Source organism: Stomoxys calcitrans, chromosome 5 (assembly GCF_963082655.1).
Source record: "Stomoxys calcitrans chromosome 5, idStoCalc2.1, whole genome shotgun sequence".
Classification (NCBI taxonomy): Eukaryota; Metazoa; Arthropoda; class Insecta; order Diptera; family Muscidae; genus Stomoxys; species Stomoxys calcitrans.
The window spans coordinates 51,750,126-51,766,011 of record NC_081556.1 but is presented as its reverse complement, the minus strand read 5'-3'; the positions used below and the strand labels follow the sequence as shown (position 1 = coordinate 51,766,011).

Genomic DNA, 15,886 nt, shown 5'->3' with positions numbered 1-15,886 from the left:
TATAGCATATCCGCCTATAACGTTGAACGGCTGAGTTCGAATCACGTCGTGACCATCGTAAAAAATTTTCAGTGGTGGTTTTCCCCACCTAATGCTGTCAACATTTGTGAGGTGCTATGCCATGTAAAACTCCTCCCCAAAGAGGTGTCGCACTGTGGCATGCCGTTCGGACTCGTCTATAAAAAGGAGACCCGCTATCATTGAACTTAAACTTGAATCGGACTGCACTCATTGATGTGTGAGAAGTTTACCCCTGTTCCTTAGTGGAATGTTCATGGGCAAAATTTGGATGTGCATACTGACCTCCGTCTTACTTCCTTTCTTTTCTCCATAGGATATTCGTCGTCCTACCGACCGTTTCGCTGTTCCACAATGTTGCATTCGCATTCGTCGCCCACTCCCTTAACTCGGTCTGCGTCGCCCCGAAAGGCTTTCCTCGAACTCCTTTCATTCCTCCCCACTCCGCTATGGCCCGGCACATAAACGATGCGTAACGTTCGATTCTTAGATAAGACGTTTATCTCTTCTTAGACTCCAAGATTGTTCGTGACCCTACCGTCCTGGTGAATGGTCTAGATCGGACTATATTTGCTGCTATATATACCCATTTTCGGGTTGAAGGTCTTGGGTCATGAAAGGTGAATTAATTACCAAATTTTGCTGAAATTTCTGAAATTTTGCACAGTGAGTTATGCTTAGATCCTCAACATCCGTACCGAGTAAGGTTCAGATCGGACTATATTTGGATATAGTTGCCATAAAATACCTAAGTATTACCAGATCTTGCTGAAATTCGGCACAGTGATTTATGTCAGACCCCTTGCCAGCGGTATCGAGTTTGGCCTAAATCGGAACATATTTCTACGTAATTGTTATGGGCTTATAGATAGTGTATTTGTCACCGGATTTTTATGAAAAAAGTTTTATATATATATATATATATATATATATATATATATATATATATATATATATATATATATATATATATATATATATATATATATATATATATATATATATATATATATATATATATATATATATATATATATATATATATGTCGGAGGTGGTGGGAACCCAAATTTGGACCCGGTCGAATTTAATGCGTTTTACTTGTTTTATATGGTGTGGAAAGAATCTACAAAAATGTGGCCTCTAAGGGAACAAGAAGAAATAAAGGGGGATAGATTTAGTGGAATCTATATGCAAATCTGAACCGCTGTGGCATTTTTGAATGTCTATAAGAATTATGGGGCCACCGTAGCGCAGAGGTTAGCATGTCCGCCTATGACGCTGATCGCCTGGGTCCGAATTCTGGCGAGACCATGAGAAAAAATTGTCAACGGTGGTTTTTCCCTCCTAATGCTGGCAACATTTGTGAGGTACTATGCCATGTAAAACTTCTCTCTAAAAAGGTGTCGCACTGCGGCACGCCGTTCGGACTCGGCTATAAAAAAGGAGGCCCCTTATCATTGAGCTTAAAACTTGAATCGGACTGCACTCATTGATATGTGAGAAGTTTGCCCCTGTTCCTTAGTGGAATGTTCATGGGCAAAATTTCCAATAAGAATTATGGTGACAATTTCAAGCGGATTGCTTAGTCGATTAAACGTTAACATGATTTCGGATGAAGGCTGTAAAGACATGGCTGTATTGTCGAGAATTGTAAGGCAATTCAGACTACATATACTTCATATGGCCACAGATTGCTGCTGAAAGTTGTCTAGATTAACGTACTCCATCATCCAATGTCAAGAAATAGCATTTTTCCTTGCTTAAAGTCCAAAATTTGGCTTAAATTTTAAAAATTTACTAAAGGTTCAAAAAAAACTCTCCAATTTCGCATGGATATGTGGTGTGAGCATGATGCACATGCTGCCTGTGTATTGTAACAGAAACAACAAAAAACAGGTGTTGGCGACAGCTATGCGCCACTTGTTTCACCAAAATGAATCGAATGATTTGGATGATCATCAGAAGATAGGAAGGGAGTTGCTGCGGCACGGCAAGCTGTGGCAGAGGTTTACTTACAATGCCATGAAAAGAGATGAATGAATTGCTTGCCACAAAGTCTGTTGTGTGCTTTTAGGTGTTTTATGTTTGGGGTGAGTCGGCGATTAAGTGTGTGTGAGGGTATGTGTAAGCAAGTGTTTGTGAAATACGCCGGCTGCTAGAGCCTGGGCACAAGTGCAACTTTAATAAAAACAGTGATTATAGCAAAAGCAACAAACAAACACAACCAAACCAACACACACAATGAAACTAGAGCTATGGGATTTGCTTTTGCTTGTGTGTATATCTCTTGTGTAAAAATCATTGAGAGTGTGTGCTTGCAGCAGCAACATGTTTTTCTGTTCTGTTCGCTTAAAAATAGGATAAAAGGATAAAAACGAGATGTTTTTATTTTACGATGGCAACATAAACACTTGTGCACCACCATAGTCATTGTGCAGTTGAAATGATTGTCGCTGCTTTTCCCATTGCGCTCCTTTCGAGTCACACGCACACACACACTCATACACTAATCCAATGACTAACGCTCTTCTGCAAATGTCCTTGTGCGCTATATTGGCCACAGCTGAGGCTGTTTTACAACATTCAGTTCGTAGATTTGGGTCCTTATTTTCGAAGATTTTTTCAACTGCACTTCAATCTACCGAAAATCGAAAAGAAGCCTTTAAAAAGGTTTGTGATTTTTTTTTTAGCATTTTAGAAGTGTTAAGTTTGGCATGACTGAATCTTATATACCCTCCACCATGGATCGCATGTAACAAGTTGTTTGATTGAATTTTTCAAATATCTGAGAGCAATATCATGAGGCCACCGTAGCGCAGAGGTTAGCATATCCACCTATGACGCTGGGGTTCGAATCCTGGCGAGACCATCAGAAAAAACTGTTCAGCGGTGGTTTCCCCCTCCTAATGCTGACAACATTTGTGAGGTACTATCCCATGTAAAACTTCTTTCCAAAAAGGTGTCGCATTGCGGCACGCCGTTCAAGCTTAAACTTGAATCGGACTGCACTTATTGATATGTGAGAAGTTTGGAAATACACCTAAACCAGTAATCGGCTTACTGCTCGCTCTTAATACTCAAAAGTAAATTCCAAAAAGACAATCAAAGTCAGGAATTCCGTGCTACTTACAAAATCCCCAATTGTTTTCCATAACGAGCCTCTTGCCTCATGCTTAGTATTGTTTTCCACCTAAGCGCCGGTGTGTGTTAGCCTCGAAAGCCAGGCAAGACGTAGGAAATGCAACAACGTCTCAGCATCCTCCCCACATGCTATCACTTGCCGCACCAATTTTTCATAAGTGAGCTTGTTGTCCTATGGTATGATACCTAAAGCTATACTGATCTCCTTCTTACTTCCTTTCAGTATTAGCCTAGTCTTCTCATGATCCGCACCATCCTATAGGATTTTCGTCGTCCTACCTACTGTTTCGCTGTTTCTCAGTGTAACGTGCGCATTCTTCGTCCACGCACTTAACTCGAACTACCGAGGAAGGTTTCGAGTTAATCAAGTTTGTTGTCGGAAGTTCTTTGACCTTCACTGCCAAATCGTCTGGTCTTTCATTCCCCCTAACTCCACTATGACCCGGCAACCAGACAATGCGAAAGTGCCACCCTCAAAAATCTCCTTCTTACTCTCCAAGACTGTTCGTGACCTTACCGTGCAGGTTGTTATCATCCTAATGGTCAGTTTACTGTCTATATAGATGTTCACACTTGACGTCCTAGAGTTAACACCACACCACACAACCTCACGCATTTCGTGATTGCCCGGATCTCCGCCTGCAGGGCCGTATTATGGTCAGGCAGGCGAAAGCAAATCTCGGTTCCTGAGTTCTGTCTATCCAAGACAGTGCATATGGCAGCAGTTCCTCGTACCCGACCTTACGTGTCAACACAGGTATCCGATCGGAAACCTCTTCAACTTCATCCAAGTTTTCTATCGTCTCCTCGATTATACCGAGATGGTATGATCAGCTCCTATGCTCTAACCATTCTTCCAACGCCTTAAAATCACATAACTGTAGTAGCTGCATCATACTTGCAAATTGCAAATTTTGCTACTGCCATCATCCCGTTGTCCATATCTCCCGATTCGGCTGCGATGACTGTTTGATTGACACAGTCGCTGTCTGAATCTGAATTGAAAGCAGCACCTTTACTGAAAGGCTGGGGACGAACTGCACATCCCTCTGGCTTATCTGTCTCTTCCTCATTTGTTAATCTAACGACTGGTTGTGCACTTGAAGCAATACTCGCGATTATAGGTGTCATGGCACCCACACCTATAGTAGGGGCGGACAACATACTATGGTCTGATGCCACCACCGCAGATGTTGGGCCTTTGGAGTCCATTTTGAGCCTACTCCTGAAAGGCTTTACAATGTTTGCGGTAGTATACAGAAAAAATTACTCTTAGAAAAAACTAACTACCAAATTCGTATGTGAAACTTTAAATTCTTAACAAATTTTCGAATTGAATCGAAGACATTTTTTGTTGAAGTACCTAAGTAATTCTCTATAAGAGACTTTACTGACAAAAATATTTTGTTGATTTTCAAAAAATTCTTTAGTTGAGGTAGTTGTAAAAATAGGGGTACTACCATGTAGAGCACAAAACTCCCATGCCATTCATGACTTGAGACACTTATTACTATACACTGGATGCATATGCAAGACTACCACATATGAAATCATGAGTTCATTACTATGCGGCACCAAAATTATTAAAATTAGTTTTAAAGGGTAATAGTAGAGAGTGACAGAGAAAAACCCGAGACCAGCAGAAATACGAACGAGACAAAGCAGCGCGAGCCGAACAAAGAGAACAAAAACACCACCACCCGAAGCAAAGCACATGCGTTGACTGGTTAGATGGTTTTTTGGCTTGCTTATTGATATATTGTTGTTGTTGTTATATGTTGGCTTGCACAGAGTGCCTTTCAACAACAAATTTGTACTTTGGGTCGTTTCAAAATAAATTGTTGCAGGAAAATTAACAACTTTCGTAGTAGTTGTTTTGACCAAAGTTGTTGTCTTTCAAAATTACTTTTATCTGTGTACCTATTCCGAGATACAGATATTTTTTTGAGGAGCCAAATGAAAACATGTCCGATTCGACAGACGGACGGACGGCCGAGACTTATGGAGAATATGTATACTTTATGGGGTCTTAGACGAATATTTCGAAGTGTTACAAACGGTGTTACACTAAAATTGCACTACTTCTTATTTGTGTAGGTCGATTGGGATTGTAAATGGGCCAAGTCAGTCCATGTCTTGATATAGCTCTCATATAAGCCGATCTCCAGATTATAGCTCTTGACATGCTATTATTTGCTTGTTTCCATATACATAGCACGGTAGGTGGTCCAAAAGGCTAGGGACCCAAAATGGGGTCTGTAAACACTCAAAGATCATGTGGCCCAATCGATACTTGAACAGCTTTGACCAAAGGCAACGCGAAGCCGTTAAAAAAAAACTTTCAAAGAAATTCCATTATCAAAAATAAAAAATTTTAAAATTCTCACTTTGACTTATTCCTAGAACAACTGAACACACAAACCGTCCCATTTACTCTCAACGAAGTAGTATTGAACAGCCTTTCTATTTGCGTAAGGGACTGACTAGCGATTGGATGGTTATACACCGATGAGGAAGGCCAAATGTGCATTTGGCTGAGGAAAGATTGCAGGGATCATTGGTTTGCTAATTCTGTTATGGCATAAGTTCGCCAGGAATTGGCTGTAAAGACTTTTGAGAAAGTTACATATTGTTACAGCTGAAATTGGCTGCAGATGTCCCATCGTTGCACATATAGATATCGGATTTTTTCTGCTCATTTATGTGTGTTGTTTTTCCGCAATTTTATAGAACAAAACAAGTAAGAGCGGCCGGGCCGAATCTTATATACCCTCCACCATGGATCGCATTTGTCGAGTTCTATGCGCGGTATCTCTTTTTAGGCAAACAACGAATATTGAATAATAACTCTTATGCTAATGGAGCTATATCAAGTTATAGTCCGATTCGCACCATTAATGAATGCTGAATATTGTAGAAGTCATTGTGTAATATTTCAGTTCATTCGGATAAGAATTGCGCCTTGTAGGGGCTCAAGAAGCAAAATCGGGAGATAGGTTTATATGGAAGCTGTATCAAGCTATTGATCGATTCAGACCATATTGGACACGTATGTTGAAGGTCATGAGAGAAGCCGTTGTACAAAATTTCTACCAAATCGGATGAGAATTGCGCCCTCTAGAGGCCCAAGAAGTCAAGATCTCGGATCGGTTTATATGGCAGCTATATCAGGTTATGAACCGATTTACACCGTACTTTGCATAGTTGTTGGACGTCACTACGAAACACCACATGCGAAATTTCAGCCAAATCGGATAGGAATTGCGTCCTCTGGAGGCTCCAGAAATCAAGACCCCAGATAGGTTTATATGACAGCTATATCAGGTTATGAACCGATTTGAACCATAATTAGCACAGTTGTTGGAAGTATACCAAAACACCACGTGCAAAATTTCATGTGGATTTGTGGATTTTTGATTGGTCGTTAGTAAAGTTTGTCTCCAGCTTTACTCCGATGGATGAGAGGCTAGCCACAATCCGCATAAAAGCCAAATTGTTCAACATAAGTCTAATTTGTGCCCATGCCCCAATGGAAAACAAGGACGAACAGATATTTTTTTGTAGGAAATTAACGATGGCATCGATAGTATCGATGTTTATTATTAAAACTATCGAAAATATCGAATGTTGCGATTATCGATAGTTTGCTAGCTCTAATTTCCACGGCCACATGGTTGTCACCCGATCAAAGCACAATATCAAAGCACAAATTGATCATGTTGTAGTAGATGGAAGGCATTCATCCAGCGATCGATCCGAGGAGCGAAAGAAGATTTGCATCATTGCCTTGTTGCAGCACATGTTCGCACCTGTCCGAGCATGGCGAGATATTATGATTTGACATTGCAAGGAAGCTGGACAATGAAAAGCTGCAAATACAACAGATGGCAACGGCATACTCCACTCGACTGACCCAACTCCTTGATGAAAGCACTTCTTGTCCCGATGATACAACGGCGGAGTGGCAAACCATTGACCCCTCCTTGAAAAATGCCGCAAAATCCGTACTTGGTACCGGGAGCCTCACCCAAGAAACCTATGGTACGATCAAGTGTGTCGAGATGCTACTGAAGCCAAAAATGCGACATACAGAGCAGCTTTGCAATCAGTAGCAACGTGCCATATAAAGGAGAGGTATCGGGAAAAAAGGAGAGAGAAAGAAGAAGGAAATGATAAGAGGTGAGAGCGAGCGAATTGAGATGTACCGGAGTCAGAATGAAATCCGGAAATTCTACCAAAGAATCAAACATCAAACCGATGGCTTTGGTACAGGCACATCCTCCTGCAGAGGCAAAGAAGGAAATCTGGTAAGTGATACAGATAGTGTGCTGAGAATATGCAAAGAATATTTTACCAAGCTGCTAGTGTCCGACGATAGCCGCCGAGAGGATATCGCAGAACCAATCCTTGAGTATGGTATAGAATATTTACCTCCTAGTCGGAATAAGGTCCAAGTAGCTGTGACCCGACTGAAGAACAACAAGGCTGCAGGGGACGACGGGTTTCCCGCTGAATTGTTTAGTACCAGAGGCGACACGCTATTAAGGCGTATGAATCAGCTTGTCTGCACAATCTAGCTAGAAGAACGCATACCCGATGATTGGAACCTCAGCATACTATGTCCCGTACACAAGAAAGGAGACAAGACGGAATGTGCCAAATACAGAGGAATAAATCTCCTCTCCATCGCATACAAGATACTCTCGAGCGTACTGTAAGAAAGATTAAAACCTAAAGTCAATGAGATATTGGGCCCTATCAATGCGGCTTTAGACCTGGCAAATCCTCCCTAGACCAGATAATCACTCTGTGCCAAATCCTGGAAATGGCCCGAGAAGGACAAATCAACACCTACCATCTCTTTGTTGACTACAAAGCCGCTTTCGATTCTCCTTTACGTTCAAAGGTATTTCAAGCCATGTCTGAGTTTGGTATCCCTGCAAAATTAATAAGACTTTGCGGGATGGCACTTGTTGGTACACATTCCTCAGTTAGAATTGGCAAAAAAGAATCTCTCTGGACCATTCAATACCAAACGAAGTTTCAGGCAAGGCGAGAGCCTATCACGTGATTTCTTTAATATCTTGGTGGAGAAGATTATACGAGATGGAGATGTAAATAGATGTGGCACACTTATCACAAGAGAACACATGCTACTCTACTATGCCGATGACATCGACATCATTGGTCTGTCACCGGAAGTAGTTACTGCACCCTTTGAAAGAATTGAAAGAAAGTCAATGAAAACCAATGACACCAGTTTTAAAATAAAGCAAAAAAATAATACTGGCAAATAAATAGATGCTACTTGGGACTAAGTTAGCAGTTTAGAAACAAGGCCACCTTTCGACAGACGAAGATTACGCTATACAAGACACTGATGCTACCCGTGTTTTTATATGGTTCTGAGGCATGGGTACTTGTGAAAGCAGACGAGGCAGTACTTGAAGTGTATGAGAGAAAGATTCTTCGTAAAATATATGGACCAGTTTGCGTTAATGGAGAATATAGGCGTCGTATGAACCACGAGCTGTATGACGACGATAGCATAGTTACATGTATCAAAATACAACGGCTGCGTTGGCTAGGTCATGTTGTCAGAAAGTATAAAGAAGTTCCAGCAAAGAAGTCTTTAAAAAGAAAACACGGTGGTACACACAAACCGGGACGACCAAAAGCCAGATGGAAAGATCATGTGGTGGGATACACCTCGAAACTTGGTGTAGTGGATTATAGAGGGAGCGCAGAAGATCAAGGCGCTTGGAGGCTATTCTGAGTTCGGATAATGGGATAAACGTTGTGTCATAGAAAAAAACAAGTAAAAAGGCGTTAAGTTCGACCGGGCCGAACTTTGGATACCCACCACCTCGGTTATATATGTAAACCACCTTTCATCAAAATTAGATGAAAATTTCATACCCTATGCCCCACATCAGTTATATCAAAATATGTTCCGATTTGGACCAAATACTAATAAGTACAGTAGCTATATCTAAAAATAAACCGATCTGAACCATATACGACACGGATGTCGAAAAGCCTAACATAAGTCACTGTGTCAAATTTCAGTGAAATCGGATTATAAATGCGCTTTTTATGGGGCCAAGACTTTAAATCGAGATATCGGTCTACATGGTAGCTATATCCAAATCTGGACCGATTTGGGCCAAGTTGCATAAAAATGTCGAAGAGCCTAACACAAAGCACTGTCCCAAATTTCGGCGAAATCGGACAATAAATGCCTCTTTAATGGGCCCAAAACCTTAAATCGAGAAATCGGTCTATATGGCAGCTATATTCAAATCTGGACCGATCTGGGCAAAATTGAAGAAGAACATCGAAGAGCCTAACTGAACTCACTATCTCAAATTTCAGCGACATCGGATAATAAATGCGCCTTTTATGGGCCCAAAACCTTAAATCAGGTCCAAATCTGGACCGATCTGGGCCAAATTGAAGAAAAATGTCGAAGGGTCTAACACAACTCCCAAATCCCAAATTTCAGCAAAATCGGATAATAAATGTGGCGTTTATGGGCCTAACACCATAAATCGGAGGATCGGTCTATATGACAGTTATATCCGAATCTGAACCGATCTGGGATGTCGATGGGCCTAACACAATTCACTGTTCAAAATTTCAGCAAAATTGGATAATAATTGTGGCTTTTATGGGCCTAAGACCCTAAATCGGCGGATCGGTCAATATGGCAGCTATATCCAAATATGGACCGATCTGAGCCAAATTGACGAAGGATGTCGAAGGGCCTAAACAGCTCTCTGTTCAAAATTTCAGCAAAATTGGATAATAATTGTGGCTTTTATGGGCCTAAGACCCTAAATCGGCGGATCGGTCTATATGGGGGCTATATAAAGATATTGTCGATATAGCCCATCTTCGAACTTCACCTGCTTATGGACAAAAAAAAGAATCTGTGCAAAATTTCAGCTCAAAATCTCTATTTTTAAAGACTGTAGCGTGATTTCAACAGACAGGCGGACGGACATGGCTAGATCGTCTTAGATTTTTACGGTGATAAAGAATATATGTACTTTATAGGGTCGGAAATGGATATTTCGATGTGTTGCAAACGGAATGACAAAATGAATATACCCCCATCTTTCGATGGTGGGTTATAAAAACATATTCTATTAACATCCAAATGACCACCGTTTTGATAAACAATTTAGACCCCTACCAATACCTTGGTAGCAAATAACGAAAAATTTACTCCTTACCTCTTCCATTATTGGCCAAACATCCCAATTATCCGTAAAGGTATCTGCTGAAGAAGCTGGCAATTGGATGCCGTCGATAGATTTTGTTGGAATTTCCACAACGTGCTCAGGCAGCTTCTGATCTGTTTCATTTGAAATGGATTTCTTCTGGGTTCCGTTTTCAAGACAAGTTGTTGATGAAATCTCCTCTCTATTGGAAATAGATGCATGTGCCATTAAAGTGCCTGGTTGAGAAGCTAACGCAGTTAAGCCTCTCGCTGCAGTTTGAGACTCTGTGGGGTTCAGAACTTCATTGGATTCCTGAAGAAAATGGTTTTGTGGTATAACTTCTTGCCGAACCGGCTCGTGGGAATATGTGGATGAACTCTCTTCGCTTGAAACCGATACCCATGACATGGAGCTATGCAGCCCCTGTGGAACGTTCAGGGGGTTATCTTGTCCATTGCCCTCCATAAGGAAATTGTTTTGTAGCGCTATTGGCCTGATATTTTCCACACTTCTATCGATAAGTTCTCTTTGCCGTACTTGAATTTCCATAAAATTGTTTTCAGGTGCTGGCCATGAACGAAGATTTCTAAAATTTCCAACAAAACTCTCTAATGAACGTATTTCACTATGACTGATTGATGATTCAACGTCCTGTTGGTCTCTGGGGTTGGCAGCCGATGACACTCGTCTTGAAGGGTAGTTACTTGTGGTTGCCGTATAGGATTTTAATTGTTTGGCCAAATTATTTGTAGCTCTATGAGGCTTACGTTTGGCTGATTGTGTAGCTGTCATCTTTTTAGCAGTTTTCATTTTAATTTCAGCTTCATACAATTCCGGATGGAAGTGTTGTTTATGATCTTTTGCATCCCATGTATTTTTGAGCAGCTTGTTGCAAAATTGGCAATGCTTCTCTAGATGAATCATTGCCGCCCCGGCCCCAGAGAACTTTGCGTGACATTTTGGACAATTATACGATGACATTGTGCAATTTGCAATTTGGATACAAAAGGCGCGATAAAATAATGGTTTGGTGTATAATCAACGAACGGTCAACACAGACTAACCAAAGGCAGATCAAAATTGTAGGATGTTTTCCTTGGCAAACTCTAGCGGCAAATTTGTTTTTCGTGCATGTCATAAATTAAAATTAATATGAATCAATACCTGATCCTGAAAACTAATTGGTGACAGGTAGAAGGATTTTTTCTCTACCCTAAAATCTTTTTTTTAATTTTCAGCCGTTTTTCCACAGATACTATCTCACATGAAGAGCGAGCATAATAAAAGTTCAAGGCAGACAAGCGACTATTGTTGGATTTAAATGTATGAAAGAGAATTCCAACAGTTAAAGTCCCATTTGGTAATTAACATATGTGTATTTAATATGACAACTTTTACCTGGCGCCTATTCTAATTGCTATCAGGTGGATTAAGTGTTTTCTTGCATTAGTACAACCCAATATGTGACCGCCCTATACATAACATGACTGGTCGTTTTGCAATAATTGGTTCTGGTGAGACTGAAATGTGGAAATTTTTAGGCATGAGAAATTTGTAGCAAAAACCTTCAATATTTTGCTTTTGGCTAAATTCCATAAATTTCATTTCTATAAACCACGATCAGTGGTTCGGTATGGAAGTCCAACAGACAAAAACATATCAGTTTGATTTTAAACAACCTAATCGTTCTGCAAATAGCCGACTGAAACTATGGACCTTTCTTTGAGTCAAGGTTTCAGGCATAGTGGAAGATATATGAAAACAAGTAAGAGTGTGCTAAGATCGGCCGGGCCGAATCTTATATACCCTCCACCATGAAACGCATTTGTCTAGTTCTTTGCGCAATATCTCTTTTTAGGCAAACAAGGAAAAAAAGGATACGAATTGTTTTACAATTGGAGATATATCAAGTAATAGTATGATTCCGATAGTAGTAGCCATCGGGTAATAATTCAGTCCATTCGGATAAGAATTGAGCCTTTTAAGGGATCAAGAAGCATAATGGGGAGATTTGTTCATATGGGAGCTATATCAGGCTTTAAATTGATTAATCCCATATTGAACGTGTATGTTGAAGGTCATGAGAGAAGCCGTTGTACAAAATTTCTGACAAATCGGATAAGAATTGGGGCCTCTAGAGGCTTAAGAAGTCAAGATCCCAGATCGGTCTTTATGAGAGCTATATCAGGTTATGTACCGATTTGTATACTTGGCACAGTTGTTGGAAATTATCACAAACAAGTTCATGCAAACCAAATTGGACGAGAATTGCACCCCCTACTGGCTCAAGAAGTCAAGATCCAAGATCGGTGTATATGGCAGCCAAATCAGGTTATCGACCGATTTGAACCATATTGAGCACAGTTTGAACCATACTTGGCACAGTTGTTGGAAGTCATAACAAAAAAACTTTATCCAAAATTTCAGCCAAATCGGATAAGAATTGCGCCCTCTATTGGCTCAAGAAGTCAAGATCCAAGATAGGTTTATATCGCAGCTATATAAGGTTATGCGTCGATTTGAACCATACTTGCCACAGTTGTTGGAAGTCATAACGCATAACTGTTTGCAAAATTTCAGCTAAATCGGATGAAAATTGCACCCTCTACTGGCTCAAGAAGTTAAGATCCAAGATCGGAAGTCATAACAAAATACTTCATCCAAAATTTCAGCCAAATCGGATGATTTGAGCCCTCTAGATGCTCAAGAAGTCAAAACCCCAGATCGGTTAATATGGCAGCTATATCAAAACATGGGGCGATTTGGTCCATTTGCAATCTCAACCGACCTACGTTAATAAGATATATTTGTGCAAGCGTCTAGCTTCATCCTTCGAAAGTAAGCGTGCTTTCGACAGACGGTTTGTTTGATTGCTCCGTATAGACTCAAAAAACGGCTGAACCGATTACCTTGAAATTTTCACAGATTGTGTAGGATGGTCTGGAAGGAAACATAGGCTATATAATTTTTTGATATCAGGAGGGAGCGGACCCTCCCCTTTAACCCAAAAGTAAAAATAAAAGGGGACCGATCGGGCCAATATGGGATTCAAATAAAAGGTATTCAAGAGTAGAGTACGAATTTTATAAAAAAAAGTTGGGTCCAAATACCTGAGGGGCCGCCCCATCCCCAAAACCCCTTAAAATAGGTTTATTTGACGATCGTGACAATATGGGATTTAAATTAAAGGTATTCGGGAGTAGATTACGAATATGGTCAGAAAGTTGGAATAGGCTTTATAATTTATTGATAACAAAAGGGAGCGAACCCTCGACTGTTACCACAAAAACACCACCCAAAATCAAAAGTGGACCCATAAGGACACTATTGGTATCAAATGAAAAGTATGCGGGAGTAGATAACGAATCTGGCATACAAATTCATGTGGAAGAATAGGGGGCAACCCCACACCCACAAAACGCCCAAAATGGTCACATTAGCCAATCACGGATATATGGGACTCGATTTGTTTGTGCCGTATAGACTGAAAAACGGCAGAACCTATTTTCTCGAAATGTTCGCATATTGTGTAGGTTGGTCTGGAAGGATACATAGGCCATGTAATTTTTCGGTATCGGAAGGGGGAACGATTCATTTCTTAAAATAAAATGTTAATATCTCTATTAGAACGGCCATATTGTTCAGTCCCGTAATCCCGCGAAAAATTAAAAATTGCACAGTCTTTAAAAAGCGGGAATTTCCGAGATTTTGCATATCTGAAATTCCCTTTGCATAACCCTATAAACAAGCCATCATTTGGATCATGGTGAGTATTGAACAGCAAGTTGAATTTTGAAGCACCGTCCACCAGACCATATAGCATGATAGGTTATATACAGGGAAAAAGTTTCCTTTTTATTATTTAAAGTTCAATTTCAGTGTTTGTCTATGTGTCTCTTAAATGAACGTGCTTCGGTGAACGTTTCTGGGCAGTGTGGACATAAATGATGGGGCATTGTAAAAATTTATTACCCTTATATGTCATATGTGAGAAGTTTGCCCCTGTTGCTTAGTGGAATGTTCATAGGCAAAATTTGCATTTGCATATGTCAAATTCTTACCTATATCTATAAAATATTGGAATCGTAAAGGCTGGTATCCATGAAATGATGTTTAACTAAGGAACCCTTAACACAGACTAACCGCAAAAGACACATATGTATGGATTTTTCTTCTGCAATATTCATGTGACAAATATATTACCTGTGGCTTGTCATATGACTTATAGGATTGCCTTGCTACCTGTGAGCCTTTTTAGCCGAGTTACAACAGGTATATGGATTTATTTTCTTCAGAATGAGAATACCTTTCAACAATGATACATTCCCAATTGTGTCAATGTCATAAGTTTGGCGTTAAATACAAAAAAAAAAAGGTTTTATAACCATAACTATAAGGATTTCCATATATTGAGAATTTTATTGGCTAGGAGGGATTTGAAACATGCATGGGTAATTAAAGATTATTGGAAATTTTCTGTTTTATGCCTATCATATATCGAGTGAGAGTACTATAAGAATATTTATTACTTCTAGAATGAAAGAAACAAGTTTAAAGACCGACAGAATTTTTAATATCTCTCATCATGCACTTGACAAGGACTCGTTAAAACGTAGAAATATAGGTTAGGTTGAAAAGAGGTTGAGTATATTAATCTGGCCCATACCAAACACCTAAGCCAGTAATCGGCTTGTTGTGCGCTCTTAATACTAAAAAGTAACCTCAGAAAAGAAAATCTATTTAAGGAGATCCGTGCTACAATTTCTAATTGTTTTCCTTACCACGCCCCTAAGTTGTTTCATGTCTTGTATTGTATCCCCACCTAAGTGCCGGTGTCTTTAGACCGCGAAAGGCCAGGCAATGTGATAAAAAACAAGTAAAAGCGTGCTAAGTTCGGAGGGTATATAAGCTGTATCTTATATACCCTCCACCATGGATCGCATTTGTCGAGTTCTTTTCCTGGCATCTCTTCTTAGGCAAAAAAAGGATATAAGAAAAGATTTGCTCTGCTATAATAGCGATATCAAGATATGGTCCGGTTCGAACCACAATTTAATTTAATTTAATTATATGTTGGAGACCTGTGTAAAATGTCAGCCAATTCGGATAAGAATTGCGCCCTTTGGGGCTCAAGTAGTAAAATAGAGAGATCAATTTATATGGGAGCTGTATCAGGCAATAGAGGAGGATTCGTCGTACAAAATTTCAGGCAAATCGGATAATAATTGCGACGTCTAGAGAAGTCAAGATCCCAGATCGGTTTATAACAGGTTATGAACCAATTTGAACCTTATTTGGCACAGCTGTTAAATGTCATAATAAAATACGTCAAACTAAATTTCAGCCAAATCGGATTGGAATTGCATTGCATCAAAACATGGACCGGTATGGCCTATCCCATACAATCCCAACCGACCTACACTTATAAGAAGTATTTGAACAAAATTTCAAGCGGCTAAGTTTACTCCTTCGAAAGTTAGCGTGCTTTCGACAGACAGAC

At 40.0% G+C, this 15,886-nt stretch overlaps 1 protein-coding gene across 1 annotated transcript in view; it reads right to left on the bottom strand.

Annotated features, from left to right (window-relative positions):
* LOC106087559 (protein CBFA2T2) overlaps positions 1-11,480 on the bottom strand; it is a 93,520-nt gene extending 82,040 nt beyond the window's left edge. Inside the window, exon 1 of the mRNA XM_013252642.2 lies at positions 10,399-11,480. Coding sequence (XP_013108096.1) covers positions 10,399-11,367 — 969 coding nt within the window. The 5' untranslated portion in view covers positions 11,368-11,480. The remainder of the gene's footprint in view (positions 1-10,398) is intronic.
* Positions 11,481-15,886: the final 4,406 nt, after the last annotated feature.